Source organism: Chiloscyllium punctatum, chromosome 44 (assembly GCF_047496795.1).
Source record: "Chiloscyllium punctatum isolate Juve2018m chromosome 44, sChiPun1.3, whole genome shotgun sequence".
Taxonomy (NCBI): Eukaryota; Metazoa; Chordata; class Chondrichthyes; order Orectolobiformes; family Hemiscylliidae; genus Chiloscyllium; species Chiloscyllium punctatum.
Window position 1 is genome coordinate 6634357 of NC_092782.1, and position 25590 is coordinate 6659946.

At 41.5% G+C, this 25590-nt stretch overlaps 1 protein-coding gene across 3 annotated transcripts in view; it reads left to right on the forward strand.

Moving 5' to 3' along the window:
* The first annotated feature begins 350 nt into the window (after positions 1–350).
* Positions 351–25590, forward strand: part of ntf3 (neurotrophin 3) — a 35844-nt gene continuing 10604 nt past the window's right edge. The window contains exon 1 of one of the 3 annotated variants that reach the window (XM_072562144.1): positions 351–1198. In XM_072562144.1, the coding sequence (XP_072418245.1) occupies positions 1181–1198 (18 nt within the window). In that variant the 5' untranslated portion in view covers positions 351–1180. Of the gene's footprint in view, positions 1199–3087; positions 3339–23621; positions 23737–25590 lie in introns of those variants that run through there. The other 2 variants (XM_072562145.1, XM_072562146.1) reach the window with 2 other exon arrangements.

Sequence of the window (25590 nt, forward strand, 5' to 3'; positions counted from 1 at the left end):
AGGGGCAGAGAGAAATAAAGAGAAATTGGCAGAAATGGAGAGACAGAGATAAGGACAGCCAGAGAAAGAAAGAGATGTACAGGTAGGGAAAAAATAATAGAGATCCAGAGATAATGAGAGACAGATGAAGAGAGAGAGAAAAAAAATAGAGAGAGATAGATAGTGGGAGAGCCAGTGAAGGAAAAGAGAGAGAGAAAGAGAGCCAGGTGTAAGGGGAGGGTCAGATAGAGACAGAGGTGGGGAGAAGGTCAAAGAGAGAGAAAAGCAAACAGAATGACAGTGATGGGAGAGAGCCAGAAGCAAAGATTGGGAAAGAGAGGGAGCCAGGAAGAAAGAGAAAGAGAGAAAGACACACTCCCAGATAGGGAGAGGACCAGAGAGAGAGAGAGAGAGCCAGATAGCAAGAACCCGAGGGGAGGAGACAGACAGATACAGGAAGAAAGCCAGAGAAGAATATCTTGAGAACGAGAGCGAGCAGCATGCCAGTGGATAATAGTTTGTGTGAAAGATTTGGCTCAAACCCCATAGCCTTCAGCGTTGTGGTATAAAGTTAATGACGCAGAGATTCATGTGCGAGTTGACAGCAGTTCGCTGAGCAGCTGCATGTTTCTCTCATTGTGTGGTTGCTGAAACCATTTTTTTTTAAAAAGCCCGCATTTCTCCAGCACTGGGTTCCAGATGCACCTTCGGAACTCCGGGAGAAGGCACGGCGCTTGATCCTCAGCGGAGCCAGCCATCCCACCGCAGCTCGGGAATGGGTCAAGCTGCTGGAGAAAGAGCCGCTGGCTGTTCGCCTCCGGAGGGGGTCAGTGCAGCCGATCAGTACCCAGGACAGTACCACTTGGAGGCAGCTTGTCACTGGGGTCGGAGTCGCTGCTAAACGTGAGGAGAGGTCACGGCAGCTTGTGTGTTAATACTCAGCGCATAGAGACATCTGACTGGCTACTTGGGAGCTGCACACACACTCTCTCTCTCTCTCTCTCTCACACACACACACACACACACATTCACTCACTCACACTCATCCAGTCACTGAGACTCATCGAGAAGATGAGCTGTCGCCAGTTTAGCTCCGGCTCAGAGAATTGAAGTTTTTTTTAAAAAGAAGAATATATATATATAATCCCGTCAATATTTACACCTTCATGTCGGCGCGTATCTACGGGAACATACGGATGCCATGGTCACTTCTGTTACGGTAAGGAGGTTCCTTCTATGGGTTTAACTCTGTACTGTAGACTGGGGCAAAGTTTTTTTTAACAAAACACAGGGCTTCAAAGTGAGCCAATATTTATTCCTTCATACATTTGCACGGTGGAGTTTTACGATGCGAATTCTTGGAGACGTCTGGAATATATAGAAGGCAGTTCGTGCGGAAGGGGGAACCATACGGTTTGCATTAAAGGGAGCTCCAGTTTCTCCTCAGACTGCAGGGTTTTTGCCTCTGCTGGGGGTTGGGGGTTAAGAGCAGGAGAAAGTGCAGCTGGAAAGGGAAAGGCGGGGGGGGGGGGGGGGGGGGGATGCTCGTTTGAGCTCAGGGCTAAAATAAAAGTAACAGGAGGAAACTGGGAAAGGGCTTTTGCTGGGGCTGGCTGCAGGGAGATAGGCGTCCGGGAGGGAAACGCTGCTCTCTAGAATTCCGGGGTCATGGAGGGCTTAGACATAACAAGGTCTGTGCCATCACCACAACCCACTCCAAACACACACACACACACACACAGACACACAGAGACACACAGACACACAGAGACACACAAACACACACAGACACAGAGACACAGACACACAGAGACACACAAACACACACAGACACACAGAGACACAGACACACAGAGACAGATAGACACAGACACACAGAAACAGACACAGACACACAGAAAGACACACACAGACACACAGAGACAGACACAGACATACAGAGGCACACAGACACAGATAGACACAGACACACACAAACACAGAGATAGACAGACACACAGACACACAGATAGACACAGACACACAGATAGACACAGACACACACAAACGCACAGAGATAGACACAGACATACACATAGGCACAAACACACACAGACAGAAATACACATACACATAGAGACATACACACAAACCTAGACACCCAGAGACACACACACAAACCTAGACACACACACAATGACACACACACTCTACTGACACAGACACACACACACCCACAGACAGACACAGGCACAGAGGCACACACACACAGACACAAACACAGGGAACCAAAGTGTTCCAATCCCCAGAGAACACGCCGTGAGTTAATCAGGGCCTCTGCTGAGAGTGAGGTTGGTGTAGAAGGTATGAGGGAAACTCCTGGAGGGAAGGTTTCTTGCAAATACTGTCACCCTCCCCCCACCAACTCCGTCCCAGGCGCTGAAGTCGATTTGAGTGCAAACAACTATATAAGAAAGAGAGGGGAAAAAGTAATGTGTCGTAACAAAACAGACACGGAGCAAATGTTGAGGCAGGCTTCAGGACCATGCCTTTCTGCAACTTTACATTATGCAATCGCTATAGGAATACAAACGGGGCAGGGTTATTTTTTAAGGCGGTGGTTTTAATGAACTGTGTAAACAGCCCAGATCGCAGTCTCTCAGCAGCATCGCGCCTTGGATTGAAACTGAGCTGCAACCGGGGGAGGGGGAGGAGGGGGAGAGACGGAGAGCGGGGCATGTACACGGAAGCAGCCTTTGAAAGCGAAAGTTGGTGTGACCCCCAGGCACCCAAACCCACCGCCGGCAGAGAGAGTGTGTTTCGGATCCCACTCCTCCACACACACACACCCCACACCCTTTCCCAGACCAGCCCTTGTTTGTTTGCGCGTTAAATGTGGTTCACATTTTTTTTGTTACAACAAAGTGCTCGATCAGTTTTGACGTGTATCTGGGAGATTGTCGGACTCTGTCGGTTATCGGGTCAAACTCCGTCCACGCTTTAACATTGATTGATGGGTCCCTGCGTTTGAAAGTGCCGTGAACTGCAGTCAGCAGTCACACATATGGTGGCAACCCTTTCCCAGGCTGGTTTTTATTTGTCTGAGGAGAGCTGGAATAATTGCATATCGTATTTCGGACAATTCATCCGAAATTAGACGCGCCTGGGCAGCACCCCCGTCTTCGAGGCTTCCGGACACACTGCGGTGATTTGGTGCCGGACTCTGTGCAAGTAACTCAGACTTTGGCGGAGATGGAAACATAGAAGCAAAGGGTGACATCATCCTCCGAGTACCTTCCAAGCGAGTTTAGGTCCAGGTGTTAACCCGACCCTGAAGCTCCTCCCCGGCAGGGCGAGCTCAATCACCTCAGGACTGGCAGGTACATGGCATCAGTAAACTGTGATGGTTCCGCTCAGGCAGAGAGGGAGACTTTCCTCTGCACCTCATCTCCCCGCTCTACTTCCATGACAGGGTTATCATACCACAGGGCTCCCCCTCTGGGCACGGTTCAACCCTTGCCCTCCTGTACCAGACCCACCCCCAGGCTGTTCTAATGATGTGCCCGTTTCTCACTTCCCAGGTTCCGGGCTGTGGGGAGGGGAGTGTCTCTCAGAGCTCCAGTTTGACCTCACCTCTCCCCTCCCACCCCAGTCCGCTCACCTGCTCACGCACCTCCGGCTGCCGGAGGGCACTTGCACCCAACCACCTGTCCCTGTGGAAGGGTCACTACCACCGTGCCACATGTGCTGCCGGTGCAATGTGCCGGAGTTACAGGTTGAGCGCAGCTCTGAGTGGCTGGCCCCTCACGCCGCTGTCTTATTGCGATGAGAGAGGAGCACTCCCTTGCCATGAAGGGGAGACTCGAGAGAGAACCGGTTTCACACCGGAGTCAGAACCTGCCGGCCTCCCGGTCAGTCGTGAGCACTGCAGTGGGCTGACAGCTCCTGACAGGGCACCAGCTCACAGCTCTCCACAAACACAATCAGACACTTTTAAATGAGGACGAAGGTCAGCCAGGAGATTATACTGCGGTTTTCGTGATGGCTTTGGGAGAGAGGGCCAAGGCGAAATCGGACTGACCACACTGGTCAAAACCTGGTCCCTTAGCGTCGGCAGGGAAACCATCCAATTTTGTCTCCCTGCTCAGCTGGCTATGGCCGGAGTATGTGCACTGCGGTGCGTTTCTTATGGACGGGGGGGGGGGGGGGGGGGGGCGGATTTCAAAGGTTTAGGGGTGACATTGAGAGTGTGGGACTCCTGAGATTCCGCCTCCCCACTCGGGTCAAACGAAAGCTCCAAACTGGGCAGGGCGAGCTCAGAGCGAGCTCTGGGGTGACCTTACAGAGGTTTAGAAAATCATGAGGGGCATGGAAACGGATAAATAGGCAAAGTCTTTTCCCTGGGACGGGGGAGTCCAGAACTAGAGGGCATAGGTTTAGGGTGAGAGGGGAAAGGTATAAAAGAGACCTAAGGGGCAACATTTTCACACAGAGGGTGGTATATGCATGGAATGAACTGCCAGAGGAAGTGGTGGAGACTGGTACAATTGCAACATTTAAAAGGCATCTGGATGGGCATATGAACAGGAAGGGTTAAGAGGGATATGGGCCAAGTGCTGGCAAATGGTACTAGATTGTGTTGGGATATCTGGTTGGCATGGATGGGTTGGACCGAAGGGGCTGTTTCCATGCTGTACATCTCTATGATTGTGACTCTAAGTGAGCGAACATGTTCTGTCCTTACATTACGAAACAAAAACTAGTTCGTTGCCCAGATGAGACCCTAAGCACCGAATCTGCCAGAGAGAAAGGGTCAGTGGATCAAAAGGGACAGAGAGCGGACTTGGACCTTTATTACCCGCTGTCCTACATGCGAGACAGAGGGAACTTCAGGCTTTTAGTCTGCAAAACAAAAACAAAACTCCCTTTGCATTGAAAACAGACTCAAACACACACACACACACACACACACAACTCTGTTCTGCTTTCTTGTGCAAATCTTCCTCCAGAATTCCTCCCCCTACGCCCACCCCATCCCCAAGCCCCCACCCCCAGCTACACTGTGGTAATTCGGGGTCTGAATAGACAACCGTCAAATCAGAGGTGAAATCATTTACAAGTGCAGTTTGGGAGATGTCAATACATCGAACTGGAGAGGTGTGGATGAGCTGCGGGCAGGGAGGCCACACAACCTGACAGGTTCTGGGTACACTGTGCTCCCTGACCAAAAGCACACTAACCTCCATGATGCAGAGCGGAATGTTCTCCTCTATACTGGTGGGGAATCCCGAGGGTTAAGCATGCTTGATAATTCCTTCGTACGCAGAAGGCGAGTCTATCAGGAAAAAATCAAATAATACTGTAAAGGTGCCCCAACTTTGTTTTTTCGCGATATTGTAAAATTGCTTCTGAGTGATTTCGCTGAAAAGCAGATACGATTCCACAAAGCTATTCCTGCAGACTTGGACTGCTTCCTCCTCCCCTTCGTTTCAGCATGAAACACCAAATACTTCAGCAAAGGTGATAATAAAAAATGAATGAGACTCCAAGCTGCGTCGACCACTCAGACGAGAAGTGTTTTTCGCTTTAAGAATTTATCACTTGCATAAACTACATCAATGGTTTAATCCGTAAGAGAATATTTGGATTCCTAATTTGAGAAAATTCATTCAAAGTTGGATTTTGGGTAGGAAAGAGTGTTTCTATGGATAAGAGCGACATCTCTCGACCAATCAGCTCATTTCTGGTTTGGATCTGTAACAAAAATGAGTACATTTTTGTTCTCCAACATTAATGACACATGATCATCAGTTCCATTTGGGCAATTGCTCAGAGGCCAAAATAGCGTTGTTTAATCCTTGAATACAATTCCGTTAAATATTCTCTTTACTATCCTATCACCTCTTTTCTGCACAATTCCAGTGCCAGTGAACTGAGCAAAGTCTTCCAATCCTGCTCAGCACACAGTCTTGACTTGATTTCCATCATTTTACAGCACATCTCCAAACATGCTCTCAGTCATCACACAGAATATTCCAAACACATGCTAAATTGTTGCAAAATAGGCTGAAATCTATTTAACTTGCTGATGAATCTTTCTATCAGATGCAAGTTCCACTCCTTAAATTTCATGGATTTTTAAGTTTGCGTGATGGCATCCCTATGGACACCAACTTTTGTTTTCTGAGCCCAGCCCAGATTCAAGAGTTTAAAAATCTACTTTTTCACTAATCGTACCCAGTTAACTCCCTGGAGAGGCATCGTTGGGTATTGTGCTACATGACTGATCAATGACAGAATGCAGGGAGTTTTACTAGAAAGGTACCAGGCATGAGGGACAACCATTGCCTGGAGGGACCAGAGAAATTGGGACTTTTAAGTGTTTCAACGGGATATAACTTAGCATCAGCCAGCATGTATCGTTCATGCTTAACTGATGTTGATGAGAGTGAATAGCTGACCATTTCATAGGGCCATCAAGAGCCAATTGCATTTTCCTGGGAGTGGAATCACACACAGGTCAGACCAGATGACCACAGCCAATTTTATTTGCTGTGAGTGAATGAACTAGATAGGTTTTAATGACAATAGTTTCATGCTCATCAACTCTGGTCCTTTTTTAAAAAAAAAATTCCTGATTTTTGAACTGACCCCATTGTCCCTAGGCCTTCGATCTGGGCCTCAGCATTACTGATCCAGTGACATTACCACCATTGCTGCCTCAAGAATTGTCCTCCTTAAAGCAGAAAAGGTTAGGGTAGAATTAGTAGCAATGTTACACATGAAGGATTTTTTGTGCCATTAGGAGAAATGGTGTTATATTCAGTAGCAGGTAAGTCAAACCAGAGAGGATCAATTTAAGACAATTGGCTAAAAAGGATTAGGGAGGAAGTGAAAATTTTCACACAGTGAGTTGGTATGGTCTGAACTGCACTGTCAAAAAGTATTGGAGGTCAATTAAGTTCTAATTTTGAAAATGGACATGATATACATTTGAACAGGAAAAGAGGGCAGTTCTAGAAAAGAATTAACACTTGCATGACGAAATGGAGTAACTCTTTAGATGTGCTACCATTCTACGATTCAATGAAATTATTGAGCTAGCATTATTGGAGTGAGAATGTTATATCTGAAAAATGTGTTGCTGGAAAAGTGCAGCAGGTCAGGCAGCATCCAAGGAGCAGGAGAATCGATGTTTCGGGCATAAGCCCTTCTTTAGGAAAGCTTCTTCAGGATGGCTCCTGAAGAAGAGCTTATGCCCGAAACGTCGATTCTCCTGCTCCTTGGATGCTGCCTGACCTGCTGCGCTTTTCCAGCAACACATTTTCAGCTCTGATCTCCAGCATCTGCAGTCCTCACTTTCTCCTGAGAATGTTATATGTTAACTGCATGCTTCTCAGTTAGTGTACACCTTAGCTGAAACTATAATTTGTACTAACAGACAACTGCACCGAATTGTCAGAGGCACCAAGTTTCAAATGAGATGTTAATCTTGTTCAAGTGGTGGTACAATGCCAAGGTAGAGTACACCTGATGTACTCATTTGGCTGTGATGCTCAAGTCATTAAATTGAAAGTTGCAAGATCAAAGTAGTCTAAATTCCATCCTTTCAGGCCACTTATTTAGTGAAGAGTAGAGAGCATCCTAGGAGTTGTGACTAATGTATATCCTCCACTTTCATGATTAAAACAGATTAATTAGCTGTGTATCACATATTATTATGGGAACATGCTGCATGCTGAGTGTACACCATATTTACCTTAAAGAACAACAGCAAATGCAGTAACAATAGCAAAAACACTAACTAAGGAATGGCAAAGTAAAGTAGATGCTGAAAACCTGGAATCAAAACAGCAAATGCATACAACTGCCAACATCCGTGGATAGAAAAACGTAATTAACATTTAGGATTGTTCGCTTTTCATCAAATGATTGACATGGAGCTTTCACGTCTGTCAGTAAAATACATCATTGTTCTGCCATTCTCACATTCCAATCACTTAATCTGAACTTTCAGCTTCTTTTCTCCCCCAGCGCTCTACACCCTAGCCCACCACAACTATAGCATAAATGCTGCCCTCTCTGCACTTCAGTGCAGCTCTGATGAAGAGTCAGTTAGACTCAAAATGTTAGTTTGCTCTCTCTCCATTAGCCTGTCTGACCTGCTGTGATCTCTAGTATTTGTTGTTTTCAGACATGAAGCATTAACCATTTCTCTTTCCATTGATGCTGTCTGATTTGCTGAGTGTTGCGAGAAACGTTTTGTTCTTATATCAAAAAACAATTAATTAGTTGTGGAGTACTAGGTTGAGAAATGTGCTGAGAAAATGTATGTCATGATATATCAATCCAATCTTTCTAACATATGTATAATTTTACTTAAGCCTCATTAGAAGAGCTTGTACATGGGCTGAAAAATCTTAGAGGTAAACAGTGTGAAAGTAATGTTGGCTTAATCAGTTTTGAATGCTGATTCTCAGTCCTCAGATTTATCATGTATTTGCTCAAAAACTAATGGAAAAGACATTGAAGAAAACCATTGAGATCTTAGGGAACAAAAGTTGCAACACATCTCTCTACAAAATGTATTTTGAAAATCATAGATGTGCCAGTTACTTTGAGTTAATGGCAGGAAGTTGCAGCTCAGCAAGGAAGAAGTCATAGGTTTCTGCCAGTTCCTGCAGCAAATTCATAATATAGAATACAGAAGTCAAATTCAACACTGCTCAGAACTTCTACACAGTTGAATTGATAGGGATAGCATTAAGATCAACATAATGGTGTATACCACTGTATCAACTGTTCTATCACCCTTCAGTGTATATTAGTTTAGATTATGCAAATCAAAAATGTGGTCATCTGACAAAGCTGACAGAAACTTTTGAGTTGTGCAGTATTCCTCAAATTCCAGAATGTACAAACTTCAGAAGTAGGAGCAAGCCAATTGGCTCTTTAAACCTGTGACACCTGTCAACACCGGTCATAGATGATCTAACTCAAATCCAACTTCCTGCACTATTCCCATATCTCTTAATACCCTTAGCACCAAAAAAAGTGATTGATGCCTTACCCTACTTAACAGCTGGGCATCCACAGCTCTTTTGGCTAGAGAATTTCAAGAAGTAACCATCCTTTTGGTGATGAAATGTATCCTCATATCAGTCTTAAATGGCTGACCTGATTTGAGACTCTGACCCCTTGTTCTAGATACCCCAAATGAGAATAAACATTTTCTTAATATCTATCCTGCCAAGTGCCTTAAGAATTTAAAGATTGCAAGCACACCATGTTGCTTCACATTCTTCTAAAATCCAAGGAATATAGGCCTTTCAATCACTTCTTAGAGAAAATACTTCCCTTCCAGAAACCAGTTTAGTGAATCTGGTTGTAATTTCCTTTGGACAAATAAGTTTTTTCTTACAAAGAAACTGGACAGCAGTTTCCAGATAAGGCCTTATCTAAATCCTGCCTAATTATGGTAATATTCCATTACTCTTATAATCAAAATCTTTTCAAACTTTGACATATTATTTGCTTATCTAAGTGATGCCCCAGTTGCCTGCAAACATTCTATGAAACATATACAAGGACAACTCAGTTTCTTGGGATGCAAGTGTTTCCCACCCTCTCACTTAGCCATTTGCTTTCTCTGGTTTTCCTATTAAAGTGAATAACTTTAGGCGCTGGAAGACTGGAGGTTGGCAAATGTGGTGCCACTGTTTAAGAAGGGCAGTAAGGACAAGCCAAGGAACAATAGACCAGTGAGCCTGACCTCGGTGGTGGGCAAGTTGTTGGAGAGAATCCTGAGGGACATGATGTACATGTATTTGGAAAGGCAAGGGCTGATTCAGGGTTGTCAACATGGCTTTGTGCATGGGAAATCATGTCTCACAAACTTGATTGATTATTTGAAGAAGTAACAAAGAAGATTGATGAGGGCAGAGCAGTAGATGTGATCTATGTGGACTTCAGTAAGGCGTTCGACAAGGTTCCCCATGGGAAACTGATTAGCAAGGTTAGGTCTCACAGAATACAGGGAAAATTGCCATTTGAATCCAGAACTGGCTCAAAGGTAGAAGACAGAAGGTGGTGGTTGAGTGTTGTTTTTCGGACTGGAGGCCTGTGACCAGTGGAGTGCCACAAGGATCGGTGCTGGATCCTCTACTTTTTGTCATTTACATAAATGACTTGGATGCGAGCATAAGAGGTACAGTTAGTAAGTTTGCAGGTGACACCAAAATTGGAGGTGTAGTGGGTTACTTCAGATTACAACAGGATCTGGACCAGATTGGCCAATGGGCCGATGGAGTTTAATTCAGATAAATGTGAGGTGCTGCATTTTGGGAAAAGTAAATATTAGCAGAACTTATACACTTAATGGTAAGATCCTAGGGAGTGTTGGTGAAGAAAGAGACCTTGGAGTGAAGGTGCATAGCTCCTTGAAAGTGGAGTTTCAGGTAGATAGGGTAGTGAAGAAGGCATTTGGTATGCTTTCCTTTATCGGTCAGAGTATTGAGTACAGGGAGTTGGGAGGTCATGTTGTGACTGTACAGGACATTGGTTAGGCCACTGTTGGAATATTGCGTGCAATTCTGGTCTCCTTCCTATTGGAAAGATGTTGTGAAACTTTTGAAAGGATTCAGAAAAGATTAACAAGGATGTTGCCAGGGTTGGAGGATTTGAGCTATAGGGAGAGGCTGAACAGGCTGGGGCTGTTTTCACTCGAGCGTCAGAGGCAGAGGAGTGACCTTATAGAGGTTTACAAAATTATGAGGGGCATGGATAGGATAAATAGACAAAGTCTTTTCCCTGGGGTCGGGGAATCCAGAACTAGAGGGCATAGGTTTAGGATAAGAGGGGAAAGATATAAAAGAGACCTAAGGGTCAACTTTTTCACGCAGAGGGTGGTACGTATATGGAATGAGCTGCCAGAAGATGTGGTGGAGGCTGGTACAATTGCAACATTTAAGAGGCATTTTGAGGGTATATGAATAGGAAGGGTTTGGAGGGATATGGGCGGGTGCTGGCAGGTGGGACTAGATTGGGTTGGGATGGGTCAGCATGGATGAGTTGGACCGAGGATCTGTTTCCATGCTGTACATCTCTGTGACTCTATGACTCTATAACTGTGCAATGTTCTAAATTCTTTCTGTCAGTTATGGTTGAGCCCACTCAATCAACCTGTCTACAATCCTCTGGAGCTTCAATGAATCCTATCCATTGCTTTCTCTCCCACATAACTTTGTAGCATTGGCAAACTTCGATATCTGATGATTAACTTCTTCTTCAAAGCCATTAATTTAGATTGTAAACAGTTGAAGCCTAAGTGTTGAGCCTTGTAGTAACCCACTAGTTACAATTAATCTGTTTTCTGTCAATAAATCAATGCTTAAACAAAGCTAATAAAGTTCTTGCACTCCCGTGGGCCCTATGTTTATGTCATAACATCACGTCTAGTCACTTAAAATGAGTTTTGAGAACTTAAATATATTACGTCTGCTGATTATCTCATATCCAGCTCATTCGACATCCCTTCAAAAAGTTCTAACAGTTTTAGCAAATTTAAGTTCCCTTTCATAAAGTAGCATTGAAGTTTCTCAGTCATATTATGATTTCTATGTATCCAGCTGCCACTTAATAGATTTGAGCATTTTGCCAACCTGCAGTGTTGCTGGCTAACAGGCCTATCCAGCTCCATTTTCCCACTTGCTCCTTTCTTAAATAGCAGAGTTTTGTTTGTCTTCCTTTTCAGTGAAATGTTCTAGAATTTAGGAAATTAGAGAAGATTCACTATCACTAGTGCATTTAATGTCCCAAAAAAAATCACCAGGTCCAAGGTATTTATTACCACTAAGTCCCGTTAACTTTTCTAGAATTTTCTTTTAGCACACATCATTGATGCACTTGCATTTGACTTATTTTTCTAATCAATTGGTTCAGACACGTTGTTACACACCTGTGGAGCAGGTGGGACTTGCATCCAGGCCTCCTGGTCCAGGGGTAAAAACACTACCATTGCCTTTTATTACCAGAAGGGATCTATGCAATGAATATTCAAATTGTATACAAGTAACTAAACAAAATGCATCTGACTGTTTGTTTTTCTAATAGCACTCTTGAAAAACCTTTTGGAATATGACTGACATGATAAGTTGAGAAAAATAGGCATTAAACATTAGGTTAAACTTGTGGCAGATGCCTGTACTGTCACCAACTCACAGCATTGGACTTTGTAAATAGGTTTTGATCCAAGAATGTAATCGTTGACCATAATTTTATTTCATCTTCAGATCACACAGCATATTGATTCTGAAACTCTAAGGGTTTTGCATTTGATTTACATACGTTGGCAGTACCTATGAAGAGAAGAACCACCAGAAGGATGCATTTACTGCATATAATATGGTGCATTTATGGTTGATTAACTGTGGTACCCTTTTTCTGCATCATAACATTTCTGTGAATCTTTGGAGTCCATTGGCCAGTTCTTGCTTCCGTAGCAGACTGTCAGTGTTCCTATTCCTACTGTGGGGTTTAAACACCTCTAGTACTGCCCTATTTTCAATTATAATTCAAGCTGCTCCTATCCATCTAATAGTGATTACATTGTTTTTCATGAACTTAGGTTGTTGCACTTTCATTACATTTACCACCTGTTGTGGTAGTCTCTACTTTGCTTGGATGAGTGTTTACTTTTTTAAAAAAAACATATCCTACATTTTAGACCTAGTGACAAGGTTCCTGAGGGATCCTGGAAATTAAATCTGGTGATTATATGACTGTGGTTTTCATTTCAGAGGCTAGCAATTTTGCATGCAGAAACAACAGAAGCTGTCTCTCCAAGTCAGAAGTCACACAACACCAGGTTACAGTCTAACAGGTTTATTCAAAATCACAAGCTTTCAGAGTGCTGCTCTTTCGTCAGATGAAATCAGGTGACTTCTGATTTTGTCCATCCTAGTCCAACACTGGTAGCTCCACCTAAATATTGAAACAAGCTACTTGTTCATTTGTCCACGTTTTTTTCTGTCTGTGATCCAAGAATCACGGAATTCTTGAGCAACTCATGGCCACAGAGATTCACAGTTTTTATAAAGAGTAACCCTTCTTCAACCTCTCTGATTCCCCCGTGATTTACCTTACCTTCCCAGTTACAATTCCATTCAGTATTGAGTGACACTGTTTAATGGTTGCATTATAGATATTCAGAGTGTCAGAGTGTCAAGGTGAAAGTTGGTGTGCTGAGCTACAGGTTTCGTCCTAACTATTTTTATCTTATTCCTTCCCTTCAGTTCATGTATCTTCTATGAAAGTGAAATCTTACGATTATGATATTGTTGCTAAACCTAATTTAGTAAAGATGGAAAATACTTATGATCAATGGTATTTTACATACAATTTATTGTTTAACGGTGAATGTACGTATGTTGTTATTTGACAGAACAGTTGCACTGTCATCGCAAACACTATCCTTAGGCCAGAAACAATCTCCTAACGAAAACCTCAATCCTGGTCTGTCCACAGGGCACAAGAGCTCCATATAGGACATGCTACATCAAGGCCCCTGCCTGTGGCATAAATTAAATGCAGTTTTATCCTGTGCATTGAAAGACAGGAACTATGTGGATAATAGTGAGGCCAAAAGGTACAGGAGATTGGAATGTGAAGTGCTATGTCACGTGAGATTCAGAGAAGACAAGGGAATAGCTTCAATCTTGTTTGGATTTTGCTATGGGCAATCAACATTCTTTCCAGCTGCTACTTCTCTTGTCTCTGTTAGTACTCTGCTGTAATCCTTTTCAAATGTCCTCATTACCTGTCTGATATACTGCACACATATCAAGTAACCAGAGAACTTCGCCTTAACAATAAACTTCAGAGAGGTTATTCAGGCAAACATAACTGACTTTTAATGGATGAGGGGCATGGCATAAAAATATCCCAAATTGGCACTATCTTGCTTAAAATTGAAAATTCAAAGTCCAAGGGCTAAGGCTTATTGTACCAAGACTTGGGGGTGGGGGTGGTGATTGAGAACATGAGCTAACTTGGAGATTAAATAATTCCAAGCTTATGCTTTAAAAGCTTGTCAAATGTACAAGAGAAAACTTGTGAGGGGAGGGCATTAATCATGCCTTGGACTGATCCAGTTAGGAATTGCTGAGACAAAAAAAGGCATAAAACTTAAGGAAATGTCACTAAATGAATTCAGACTAAACAATTGGTCAGATTTGGATGATAAAGAACATCTTTGAAGATATGTTAAAGGAAGATAATTGACCCATTAATGTGCATTGAGAATAATTATATGGATTGATTTAAAAGGATCACTGTGAGTGGACTGAACTCCTTCTGCATTAAAAGTATGTAAGCTAAAGAATATGTCATCATCAGTAATATCTTATAATTTCATGTATTAGAGAGGATACAAATATTTTACAAATGTACTGACTTAAATTATTGGCCTAAAAGCAGAAAAAAAAATTGGATCTTGCCATTCTATACATTACATGTTGGAGTTTGTGATACTGATACAAGTTGTTTAAGATGGATCAATTATTTCAATTAACTCTCAGGATTATAATTCTTCTCCATGGCAAACCTGGGTTATGTAGATTTAACTATGAGAAGAATTCAGAAATAAATTTCAGCTTATGGAATTGAGAACTATCTGGCTTAGGGGTGTTGATTTTATTTTGTCTTCTTGGATTTTATTAGTATGTATGTTGTGAGTTTCTGATACATTTCAGTTTGCTAATAGTCACAGAAAATGTAATTATTTTAAGATTTGACCACTAATGAGGCAAAAGAGAAACATAGAATTTTGCAGAGCAGAATAATACCTCCTGAGTTTGCTATAGCTTTCTACAGAATTTTTCTACTTAGTTCCATTGTTGGTGCCTTTACCAATCTAATCAGTGGGCAGTGGTGGCATCCTGCCATTTGTGTAGGATGATGGTCATCCAGCAAATCAACTCCACTTGGATTTGGGATGATTTGGAAATGCTGGTGTTGGACTGGGGTGTACAAAGTTAAAACTCACACAACACCAGGTTATAGTCCAACAGGTCTAATTGGAAGCACACTAGCTTTCAGAGCGACGCTCCTTCATCACAATCACCTGATGAAGGAGCGTCGTTCTGAAAGCTAGTGTGCTTCCAATTAGACCTGTTGGACTATAACCTGGTGTTGTGTGAGTTTTAACTTTGGATTTGGGATAGTTTCTTATGGTGGTCTCTACTTAATGACTTAAGAGATCAATTCATGAGAGGCAAACTGTGTTACAATTCCACATACAATTGGTTATATGGTGTCATTGTGGTTCATTGTTCTTGGTATTGTTGCCTATTGTCAGGCTTTTGTAGCCTTTGATCATTATATTGACACAAGTGGGCCACAGATGATGTTACTGTTTTCCTCTGTGTTCAGCTGGTGGCTCCCAGGTGAAATAAAGTATCTTCATATATCCTTGCACGCATCCTTGGAATTATTCACTTAATAGTTAAACACTGTTTTGACGGCTGCTTTCACTTTCTGTATGGGAAATATCCTCTAAACCTCTCACTTTGTTCTTCTGAAATTTGTGTTGTTTGATGGCGAATGGGAACTTTTTCATTTATCTTACCATCAATTTTTCTAACTTTGAGATTCTGTTAATTTTTTTCACTCTCATGAAAAGAGCTCCAGTTTCTACAGTCTCTGTCAATAATTCAGTAATCAGTTTTCATTAATCTGTCTAAGCTTTGCATTTCTTCCTAATAAAGGATGCTCAGAATTGACATATCCAAGGCATGTATGTCAAAATGATGGTCAATCTAATTCCTCACCTTGATTTGTACACAATACACACAGCAACATTAAGCAACAGGCAGATTAATAGTTAAACTCAAGTATCCAAAGTTTCCTGACCAGAATGCATCACCCCAACATTAGCTCCATCAAAATAGTTACCTTGTTGCTGCCTCAGCATTGAATTGCTTTGGAATAGAGTGAAGTTTTCTTTCAGTTTTGTAGATGTCAACTAAGTTAACCATGGGTAGTTAAGATTTTTCCATTTCAAAGTGTTCTTTTAATGGCATGTCATAAACTAATTACTACCAGCCAAGCTCTCTGACACTGAAAATTCAGAGTTGTATGGAGTCTTATTATTTTGGCTTTAAATCAGTGTTGGAGATTTTAAAAATTAAAATTTATATTTTCCTGTTTTTTTTCTTTTTTTCTTAGTCCAATCTTACTTTCCTCTTTCTTTATGTGCTTGACTCGATGTTGAATTTATCCACTCTAGTTTATACTACTTTGTTTCCTGTGCCATTGATTTATCAATCCAACTATCTAAAGAGATACATAATTGTTTTCCCTGTAACTGAAGCTCCACCCAAGCCCCACATCCATTTCCCTCACTAGAACATTATAAGTTCACACTTGCAGGGACTTATGTTAAGAATGAAAAAACCTAAACCTAAAAGTATGTAAAAACCAAGAATCACTCTAAATGATAGGCACTGATTGATATCATGTCACAAATTGTGTCCTAATATTCTAACTGTGACCTAATCAATAATTTATATACCTTTAGCATTATCCTGATTACCAGCATTATTTCTCTATTTTTGTAGTCTGTGACCCTGTTTATAAAGGCTCATGTGCCCTTAAACAGTTTTGTCAACTTTGCTTTTCCATTTTGAAGATTTGTGTATTTGAATCCCTGAGGACATCTTTTTCTATTAATGTTACTATTTCATTGATATTTTCTATCATTCTTTCTTCCAAAAATAGGATTTTGCATCGCAGGTGGAGCAAATGTTGCCCATTGAGTGTACCATAGTTTTCTGCAGGATTTATCCATTTAGTTCCACCCTTGATGCCTTTATCAATGTAATCGTGTACCTGTCTTTGCTCGTACGTTTTCCTGAGGGTTGGTCCATGAGCATTGTTTAGATTGGTCCATTTATGGTCCACATACTGTAATTGTTTACCACTGCCTTCTGCAGGACCACTGACATGGAGATTCTCCTGCTTTCCTTTGAGTGTATTGTGTTACAGTTTTGCACACTAACTTTCTTCTGACCAATTTACTTCTTGTCACAGCTAACAGGCTTCTTCATAAGTGATCCTCTCTCCTATTTTTAAATTGTGTACAAAATGCTAACATTTCACTTTTAATCTGAACCTAAATCACTAAAGAACGCAATGGTCCTTATCTTGTCTACTGGGATGCAGCATAATATATTCTTCCGGACTATAAAATATTATGAACCATTATTTTCTGTCTACTTCTCTTTAACAATTGTCTTATCGATACTGTTTCATTCTTTGGATACCATGGACCTTAAATTTTACCAATTTCCTATATAGCATCAAAGGGGCTTCTTCAAACCCCCCTCCATGCATCCATAGCTTTTCATAAATCAGTACATTCCATGAGTTCTTAAAACATAAGGCTGGTTGCTCTGAAATGACCTAGCTTATCACTTTTCTCCTTATTGAACAGAGGTTTTACATTGACAGTGTTCTTAAGGTACTAAAGGTAAGAATTGTGGTCCAACCTCTCCTATTTCCTCTAATTTGTCTCAGCATTAAGATTCTACCAATGTGTGCTGCACTTTCCAGTTTGTGTTCCAACAATATTTCCAATGGTGCTGTCTTATCTATTGTTATTCAATTTGATTGTTCCATCCCTTCCCCTTGTACCCCATCATTCTCATGAAACACAGGACAGACCTGTGCAAAATGAGGCAGTGTATCCATTACACTGTTCCTTATTCGCCACAAGGAGATTTTCTTTTTCATCACAATTGACCAGTTGTTCAACTATTCTTTTGTATTCCCTTTGTTTATAAAAGTCTTCAGTTCTTCTTGATACCCGTCTCAGTCTTTGTGATCATTTTTATCTTCCATTATGGTAGCTTTGAAACTTTGCCTGCTTTATTTTGAATTATTTGCTATGGGTTTTTCATTCAGATGGCATTTTTTATTTTCACAACTCCTTTAAAAAAGCAATATACTTTGCTGCACACAGTTTTGTAGTGTGGATATATACACCATCAGAGCCCTATACATCATCTCATTCAATGTTTTTCATATCTGTACCTGATCTGCCTGCATAGCTGTTTGTTCTAATTCATGTTCTTCTTTCTCATTGAATATAGCCTTCTTTCAGCACATTATTTTTTATATTTGTTTCCTTTCCTTGTTTAATTTTTGTAATAAGACTGATTATATATTTATTTCCCACACATTCTCAACCCTTACTTTATCCAATAATGATAATTCATTGTTTGGAATTAAGTCAAGTATTACTTGATGGACAATATGACAAACTAAAAAGTAATCCTGAGCGCCGTGTAGAAAACCTTCTACTTTTATCACTTATATCACTCCTTACCTCGTTTACCATTGCAGCATGAAAGTCATCCATTATTAAAGTTTATATTGCAAACATCCAACCATAACATTTTAAGTATGCAACATGCAATCAAAGCAACAAATTTGAATTATAAGCAAAGATGCCTAAGCATTTGGAGTCAGATTGGTTGGGCATGTGGGCTGCTCATGACCTTAGGCTTGCAGGCTGGACTCATTTGGCCCAGACCCAAAGTGGAGTCTCAGTACATTCAAGGGTGAATTGTTTCGGATGATATATTGGTGCAGAAGTTACTGTGCATGCAGTGAGTGTCTGCTGGAACTATGTAGTGCAGGCAGGTCACATTGCAAATCAGCATGCAATTGTGATTTGACACCAGTGCTGCAATTTTTAAACCGCCAGTTAATGCCCTTCCTTAACTTACACAGCAGGACATGCTTTAAGCAGTTGAATGGACCCCTGCTGCCATTATTTAAAAGGGTCACCAACTACCTGCATGTTAATTGCTGGTTGATTCTTTCAAGCAGTTATTATCCTTTTTTAAAGCATTTGGCACTTTCTGTAGTATTTTCCAGTTACAAAAGTTTACAGGGAATGGTATCAAATGCTGGAGGAGTTTATGCTGATGTCTATCCATCTTCAGTATGGATAGTGACTTAGGCAATCACACTTTCATGGAATATGACTTTCATTGTATTGCGCTGGAATGTCAGCAGTGGTCTGTTGGTGGTGTGCCAATGTCTGAACAGCAACACTTCAGGATCAGGTCCTGCTCTGGAGAATAACAAATGCTGGTACTTCCAGCAGCACTGCTTAAATGAAACTGTTGGTTTTGGGTGGGACATTAAACAAAGGCCTCATTTTCCTGTTCAGATGAATATAAATTAACCTGTGATATTATTTTAAGGAGTTGAGATGTTATCACTCAATCACTTTACCTAAAGACAGATAACCTTATCATATCATCACAAATCATTATCGTGGGATTATGTCTCGAAATTTGCTGAGCTCAAATTAATTACCGTCTTTCCAATTTACAATAGTAACTACAGCAACTACACTTCTAAAAGCACGTCATTGGTAGTAAAACACTTCGAGAGATCTGGTGATTGTGAAAATTACTTGATGAATAAAAGTCTTTCTTCCTTTCTTTTTTGTCCTGGGCCTCATTTGTTGAGTTCATCAGCATTGTCGTAAGTGGGTACTCCTTGTCCTCAAGCATCCAGATGTAAATCTGCTGCATGTTGCCAAGTGATCAGGAAAGGTGGACTGCAGCAGGATGGAAGCATCATGGCAGCTGCCTGCCAATCTCCAGAATTAACGTCTTTTTTGTGGTTGTGCATTGACAGAGTGGAAGTCCTTACAGTTGTTGAGAAACCCTGGGTGTTCTGGGGCTGCCTTAATTGCCACCTGTGGGAAGCCAGTTAGAACAACAAATCTGACGGTTAGCTCATTCCAACTGACATCATTACAGGCAAACGTCACATAATTGCCAGCCGTGACAATCAAACCATCAGTTGCTTGTCATAGAACTTTGTAGGTCACTGATTGCAGGATCCTTCGAGTGGCTACACAGAGCCCTGGAAAGATCCAGAGACAAGAGTTTGAGGGCAGTGAAGAGTTTGACAGCCATGGTAAAGTTTGGTTACTAGGTTCACTTGATTATGGGTCTTGTTCCACAAGACTGCACATGATCTGGCATAAGATCCTGAGACATGAATGTTCCAACATTTTGAGATTGTTTATCTTATGCCATGACTCTGTGTGCAACAGGGATGGCACACCTGAGCTGCATCTTTCTTCAGATCACTTTGCTCCTGTGGAGCTATTGTGATGAGCACTGTCTGTGCTACTGGTGCCTTCAAACTCTTCAAAGTTGTTAAAGCTCTCACTCATTATAAGAACAAAGTCTTTCTCAGAATCAGGCAGGAAAGCAGCTGTGACATTGCAGTACTTATTGACATTTCCCGTCATGCCTTCAGCCTTTTCAATTGGTGTAGTGTTCTCACCCTCGTGTTCTAGGAAAACTCAAGTCCAATTCAATATTCACCAATAGTCCCACACTTTGTCTTTCCTCCTCACTGATTACCATTCTGTCCGCTTGGTCACGATGCATAAGTAAAAACCACCACATAATAAACATTCTAAAGTAAATCTGTAATTCAAAGCTAACAAACATAAGTAATCTAACCACCTTTATACTTTTATTCATTCTCTTAGTTCCTATCTCCTTAAGTCATAGTCTGTCCTAGTGCTTGCATACACTGCTGTCCCAATGGTTGTAGCAGGATTGTTGGAAAGTTACTGATTTTCACCGGAGTACACCTCCAACTGACTACATGCCCACCTGTGTACCCTATCATCATGTTATAGATGGAAACTGTGTGAGTCGATTGACTGACAAGCATTAGTAAGGATCATTTCCCCTTCCTGCACCTCACCCTAGTTCCAAACTTCCAGCTCAGCACTGTCCCCATGACTTGTCCGACCTACCTATCTTCTTTTCCACCTATCCACTCCACCCTCCTCCCTGACCTATCACCTTCATCCCCTCCCCCACTCACCTATTGTACTCTATGCTACTTTCTCCCCACCCCCACCCCCACCCTCCTCTAGCTTCTCTCTCCACGCTTCAGGCTCTCTGCCTTTATTCCTGATGAAGGGCTTTTGCCTGAAACATCGATTTTACTGCTCCTCGGATGCTGCCTGAACTGCTGTGCTCTTCCTGCACCACTAATCCAGAATCTGGTTTCCAGCATCTGCAGTCATTGTTTTTACCAAGCGTTAGTAAGGAGACCAGCGAAGTGGCAGAGGTGGGAAGGTGAATTCCTTTTTCCTGAGAGGATCTAATTCCATGGAGCCACTGACACCCTCTCACAGGGTGATGCCATAGCAGGCTTACTCAGCGCCATCTCACAGTGCAATCATATTGGCAGCAGTCCCAGTCTCATCATAAGAGCACTCACACTTAGACTGGCTGCTGTTATATTGAAATGGAATGGACATCAGGATTCACATGGTACATCATGGTTGGATAGAGAGACATGTAAATGGAGCTGGGTACCATGTACTGGAAAAGATCAGTTCTATGCTCTGGGAAAAACCTTGCCAGGCTGGGGCAAGATTCCTCCTTGCTATTGTTCCTTGACATTGACAACAAACTTTAGGACAAACTTCTCACACCAAGCGTTCTGCTTCATGCTTTTCCATCAACATTCTTCTATAGTCTGTTTCATTGAAGTCCTCATCTGAGATGCACTTCACAATGTAATAAAGAGACTGTACACGATCAGCATTACCTCCAAGCTGCATACATGCACAGCTATGCAACAGTCATGAATAGGCACGCCATAGCCCTGTGCAATAAACAGGCACATATAACAAAAGAAATTAAAAGGAGCATTGATCACATATTTTCTAACTCTTCTTTTTTCTGAATATGTGCCTTTTCTCTTCTACATAATCCGTCACCGCATTTTGGAACTGGCAGTTCATGCTGCGAAAGGTTTATATTTTGATTGAAAATATTAGTATAGCAGCCAATGAGCCTCTGTTAGATTCACATGGCCCCTTTAATAGGTGTAGCAAGGTCACTCTCTAATGTTCACAATGTAAACGCACTCAAGGAATGCTGAAACCGTGAACAGTGAGCTGCTTTGTAGCACTGCAAGGGTTAAGAGGGTGCATCAGTATAAGCTACAACAAAAGTTGCATCCTCAAGCAGCCAGTTGAAAAGCAGACTTCATAGGAAAAGCCCAGCTGCTGTGTATTAAAAATCTAACCTGTTGCACCTATTTAGGAAGAAAATATCTCCTTTTGTTCAGACTGGGGATGTTCAGCTCGCAAGAATCTTAAAACTGTGATCTCACCTGGTCTTTGCATGAATACCATGTGTGAGCTTTCCTTTCAGGATTAATGTGCGTGCATTGCTGCCATTTCTTTGTAGCATTCAAATAAATAGATCATGCATGCAAATGAATGTGTATGTGATACTCCATCATTCTTGACTGATGGTGCTGAAGGGCATGCAAAATGCAGCACCGTACACAAAGTAGCTCTTAAAGGGGCAGAGACACTTTAAATAAGTTTTTTTTTCTAATTAAACTTAGTCTGAGTGCCTATTATGGACCAGCAGTTCATGTTAGATAGATGCTTGAAAACATCTGTGTAATGATACAATTTGCTGGTGGAGATATTTCCTTAAAATAAGGTATGCCATTCCTTCATTGAAGCATCTTTTGTAATAATAATACTGCTGGGCTTGTAACCAGTGACCTACACTATTGCTGTGCAGATATGAGTTCAAATCCAACTGAGGTAGCTGTTGGAATTTGATTTGGAGATGCCAGTGGTGGACTGGGGTGTACAAAGTCAAAAATCACACAACGCCAGGTTTTAGTCCAACAGGTTTATTTTGAAATACTAGCTTTCGGAGCGCTGCTCCTTCATCAGGTGGTTGTGGAGTATAAGATTGTAAGACACAGAATTTATCGGAAAAACTGAATTCAGTGCTATAAATTCTGTGTCTTACAATCTTATATTCCACAACCACCTGATGAAAGAGCAGTCCTCCAAAAGCTAGTGCTTCCAATTAAACCTGTTGGACTATAACCTAGCGTTGTGTGGATTTGAATTCAATTACTAGAAAATAAATCAGAGATTTTAAACTCTCAACAAGATAACCATATCACGGCTTGTTCTAGCAACCCAATCAATGTCTTTTAGTGAAGTAAATCCCTCAGCTGTAGCTGGTTTGGCGTACAAGTGACTCGAGATTCACAATGTGCCTGACGATAACTGCTGTCAAAAGTAATTAGTGAGAGAATACTATAAAATAATACCTTATCGTGGTATAGTGTATAGAAAGACATGTAAATATTGTATGGGACACTGTAGGGTACGTTTGTTAAATGATGTTGATGTTAGGTGTAAGGCATTGGTTAGTACATGTGCTCTTTAGAGTTTTTTGCCCTGGTACATGGAACTTGTCAGTATGTTACCTTGCTCAAAGCTTTAGTTGGTATGCTGCAGTGGTGTTAAGTGCCAGTGCATGTTGTATAAATTATTGATTGGTATCATGCCTGTAATATACTGCAGGGATTGTGTCTTAAATAACAAATGATCCTATCTCCCTTTCACTCGTTTTTCACAAGTATAGAACTGCAGCAGTAACAGATGAGTTATGAAGAATGGTCATCTCATGTTAACCCCACTTCTGTCCACAAATGCTGTCTTACCTGCAGAAAATTTCCAGTCCTTCTGTTTTATTTCAGATTTCTAACATCTTCAGTATAAAATTCTGAATAAAATCTGAGCATTGTGCCTGATGGTGTGTCAAAAGGCTGACAAAGGTCTGTGGGAGAAGGACTGTGTACCAAGGCACAGTGAAAAGTTTTGTCTTCCGAGAAATACAGGTAGATCACAGAATTAAGTAGCACAGATAAGTAAATAATAGGTAAACAGCGGCAAAAATAAAAACACAGGTACAAGCGAATGTTAAGAGTTTGTGAGTTCATTCAGTATTCTAACAACATTAGGGTAGAAACTGTTTCAAAACTGGCTGGTGCATATATTCAGGCTTCTGTACCTTCTCTCCAATGGTAGACGTTGTAGAAAAACATGGCCAAGGTGGGATGGATCTTTGAGAATGCTGGCAGCCTTTCCTTGACAGTGGGCCTGGTATGTCTCTCCTGCGTGGAGAATCTCTTTTTAAGTCCGTTTCCCATCAATATCAAATAAATGGACCTGCCCCTTTGTGGCTAGGTAAACCCCTTTCTATGATGATGGGCTAATGGTATTTTCACTGAATGGTTAACCCAGATAATGTTCTGCGGACCTGGGTTCAAATCCTTCCAATGCAGATGGTGGAATTTGAGTTCAATTTTTAAAAATCTGGAAGTCAGAGTCTAATAATGACCATGAATCCATTGTTGATTGCCAGAAAAAGGACATTTGAGTCACTAATGTCCTTTAGGGAAGGAAACTACCATCCTTACCTGATCTGGCCGACACGTGACTCCAGACCCACAGCAGTGTGGTTGACCTTAACTGCCTCTGGGTGTTTAGGGATGAGCAATGAAGGCTGGCCTAGCCAAAGACACTCTCATCCTGTGAAGGAACAAAAAAAAACTTAAACTGAGCCAGTTTCACAACACTCTCCCAATCTTAATATCATGCCATACTCAAACTGCTCATTAGGAAAATATATTTAATTCACTGTCAGGTGCAACTCCAACATCATGATGTAACCCACACACATGATGATCCACACACATTGCAAAAGGTTTTCTCTGCTTTACTTTTCAAGCTATGTACTGTTCATTTTTGACCCTCCTGCTTTGCACAATAGGGACACTTAATGTGCAGCATTTTATCCATGCGCTTGCATACTTTTCAGATGATGGCCCAAAATTTGAGTGCACGCACTGACAGAGCTGTTACAAAACTTCGCTGTCTCTGAACTTCTGTAGGGTAAATTATTCAATACAGATACAGCTTTGGAAAAGATTTTAAAGGGAGTTGATGTAAGAAATGCCCTTATGTCGCAAGCAAAAAACTGGGAGTCAGCTGCATCTCCAAAACACAGAGGAAATTTTACTGTAAGCTTTGGCCCAGGAGATCATCAAGCACAACACGAACAAATAGCAACAGTAAGATGTATTTATACTGCACAAGCAGCCTCAGCGAGCTGGAAAGAAAATTAAACCCCTGAGGTAAGGAAGGAAAAATTAGGAGGGTGACTATAAGTTGTTCAAACAGATCCATTTTCTGAAGGTAGAGGTGATCACAGAGTAGGTTTATCCTCAAAAATGTTTTAAAATCTGATAAGAGAGAAAATGCATCAAATATTTCTGAAAAGTATTTTTTAATAGCGATTTATATGCACTTACTTCTCCATCACGGTTTTACCTGGCTTACATATGCTGAAACTAAGTGTTTTATTACTTAATTGCTATTTATGCATCTTCTGACAAGTTTTCGTGTACTTAGTGGATAGATTTTAAAACCTTCTTACGTCATCAGTTTTCTTCGGAGGGAATACTGTGTTGACATCTTTCAGATAAGTTATTAACTGTATATTCTGCCTGACCTGTTATGGAATAGTAAAGGTCTACTTGGTGCTATTTCTGAGGTGTCATTCCTTGAAATGATTTGTTAACTCCAGCAAGTATTATTTATTGCTTAGAAATATGTGGTAGAGATTTCCCTCCTTGAAGGTGAACAAGCGAGGTGGTGAGAAAGGAAAATATTTGGGGGGGTTGGCCCTG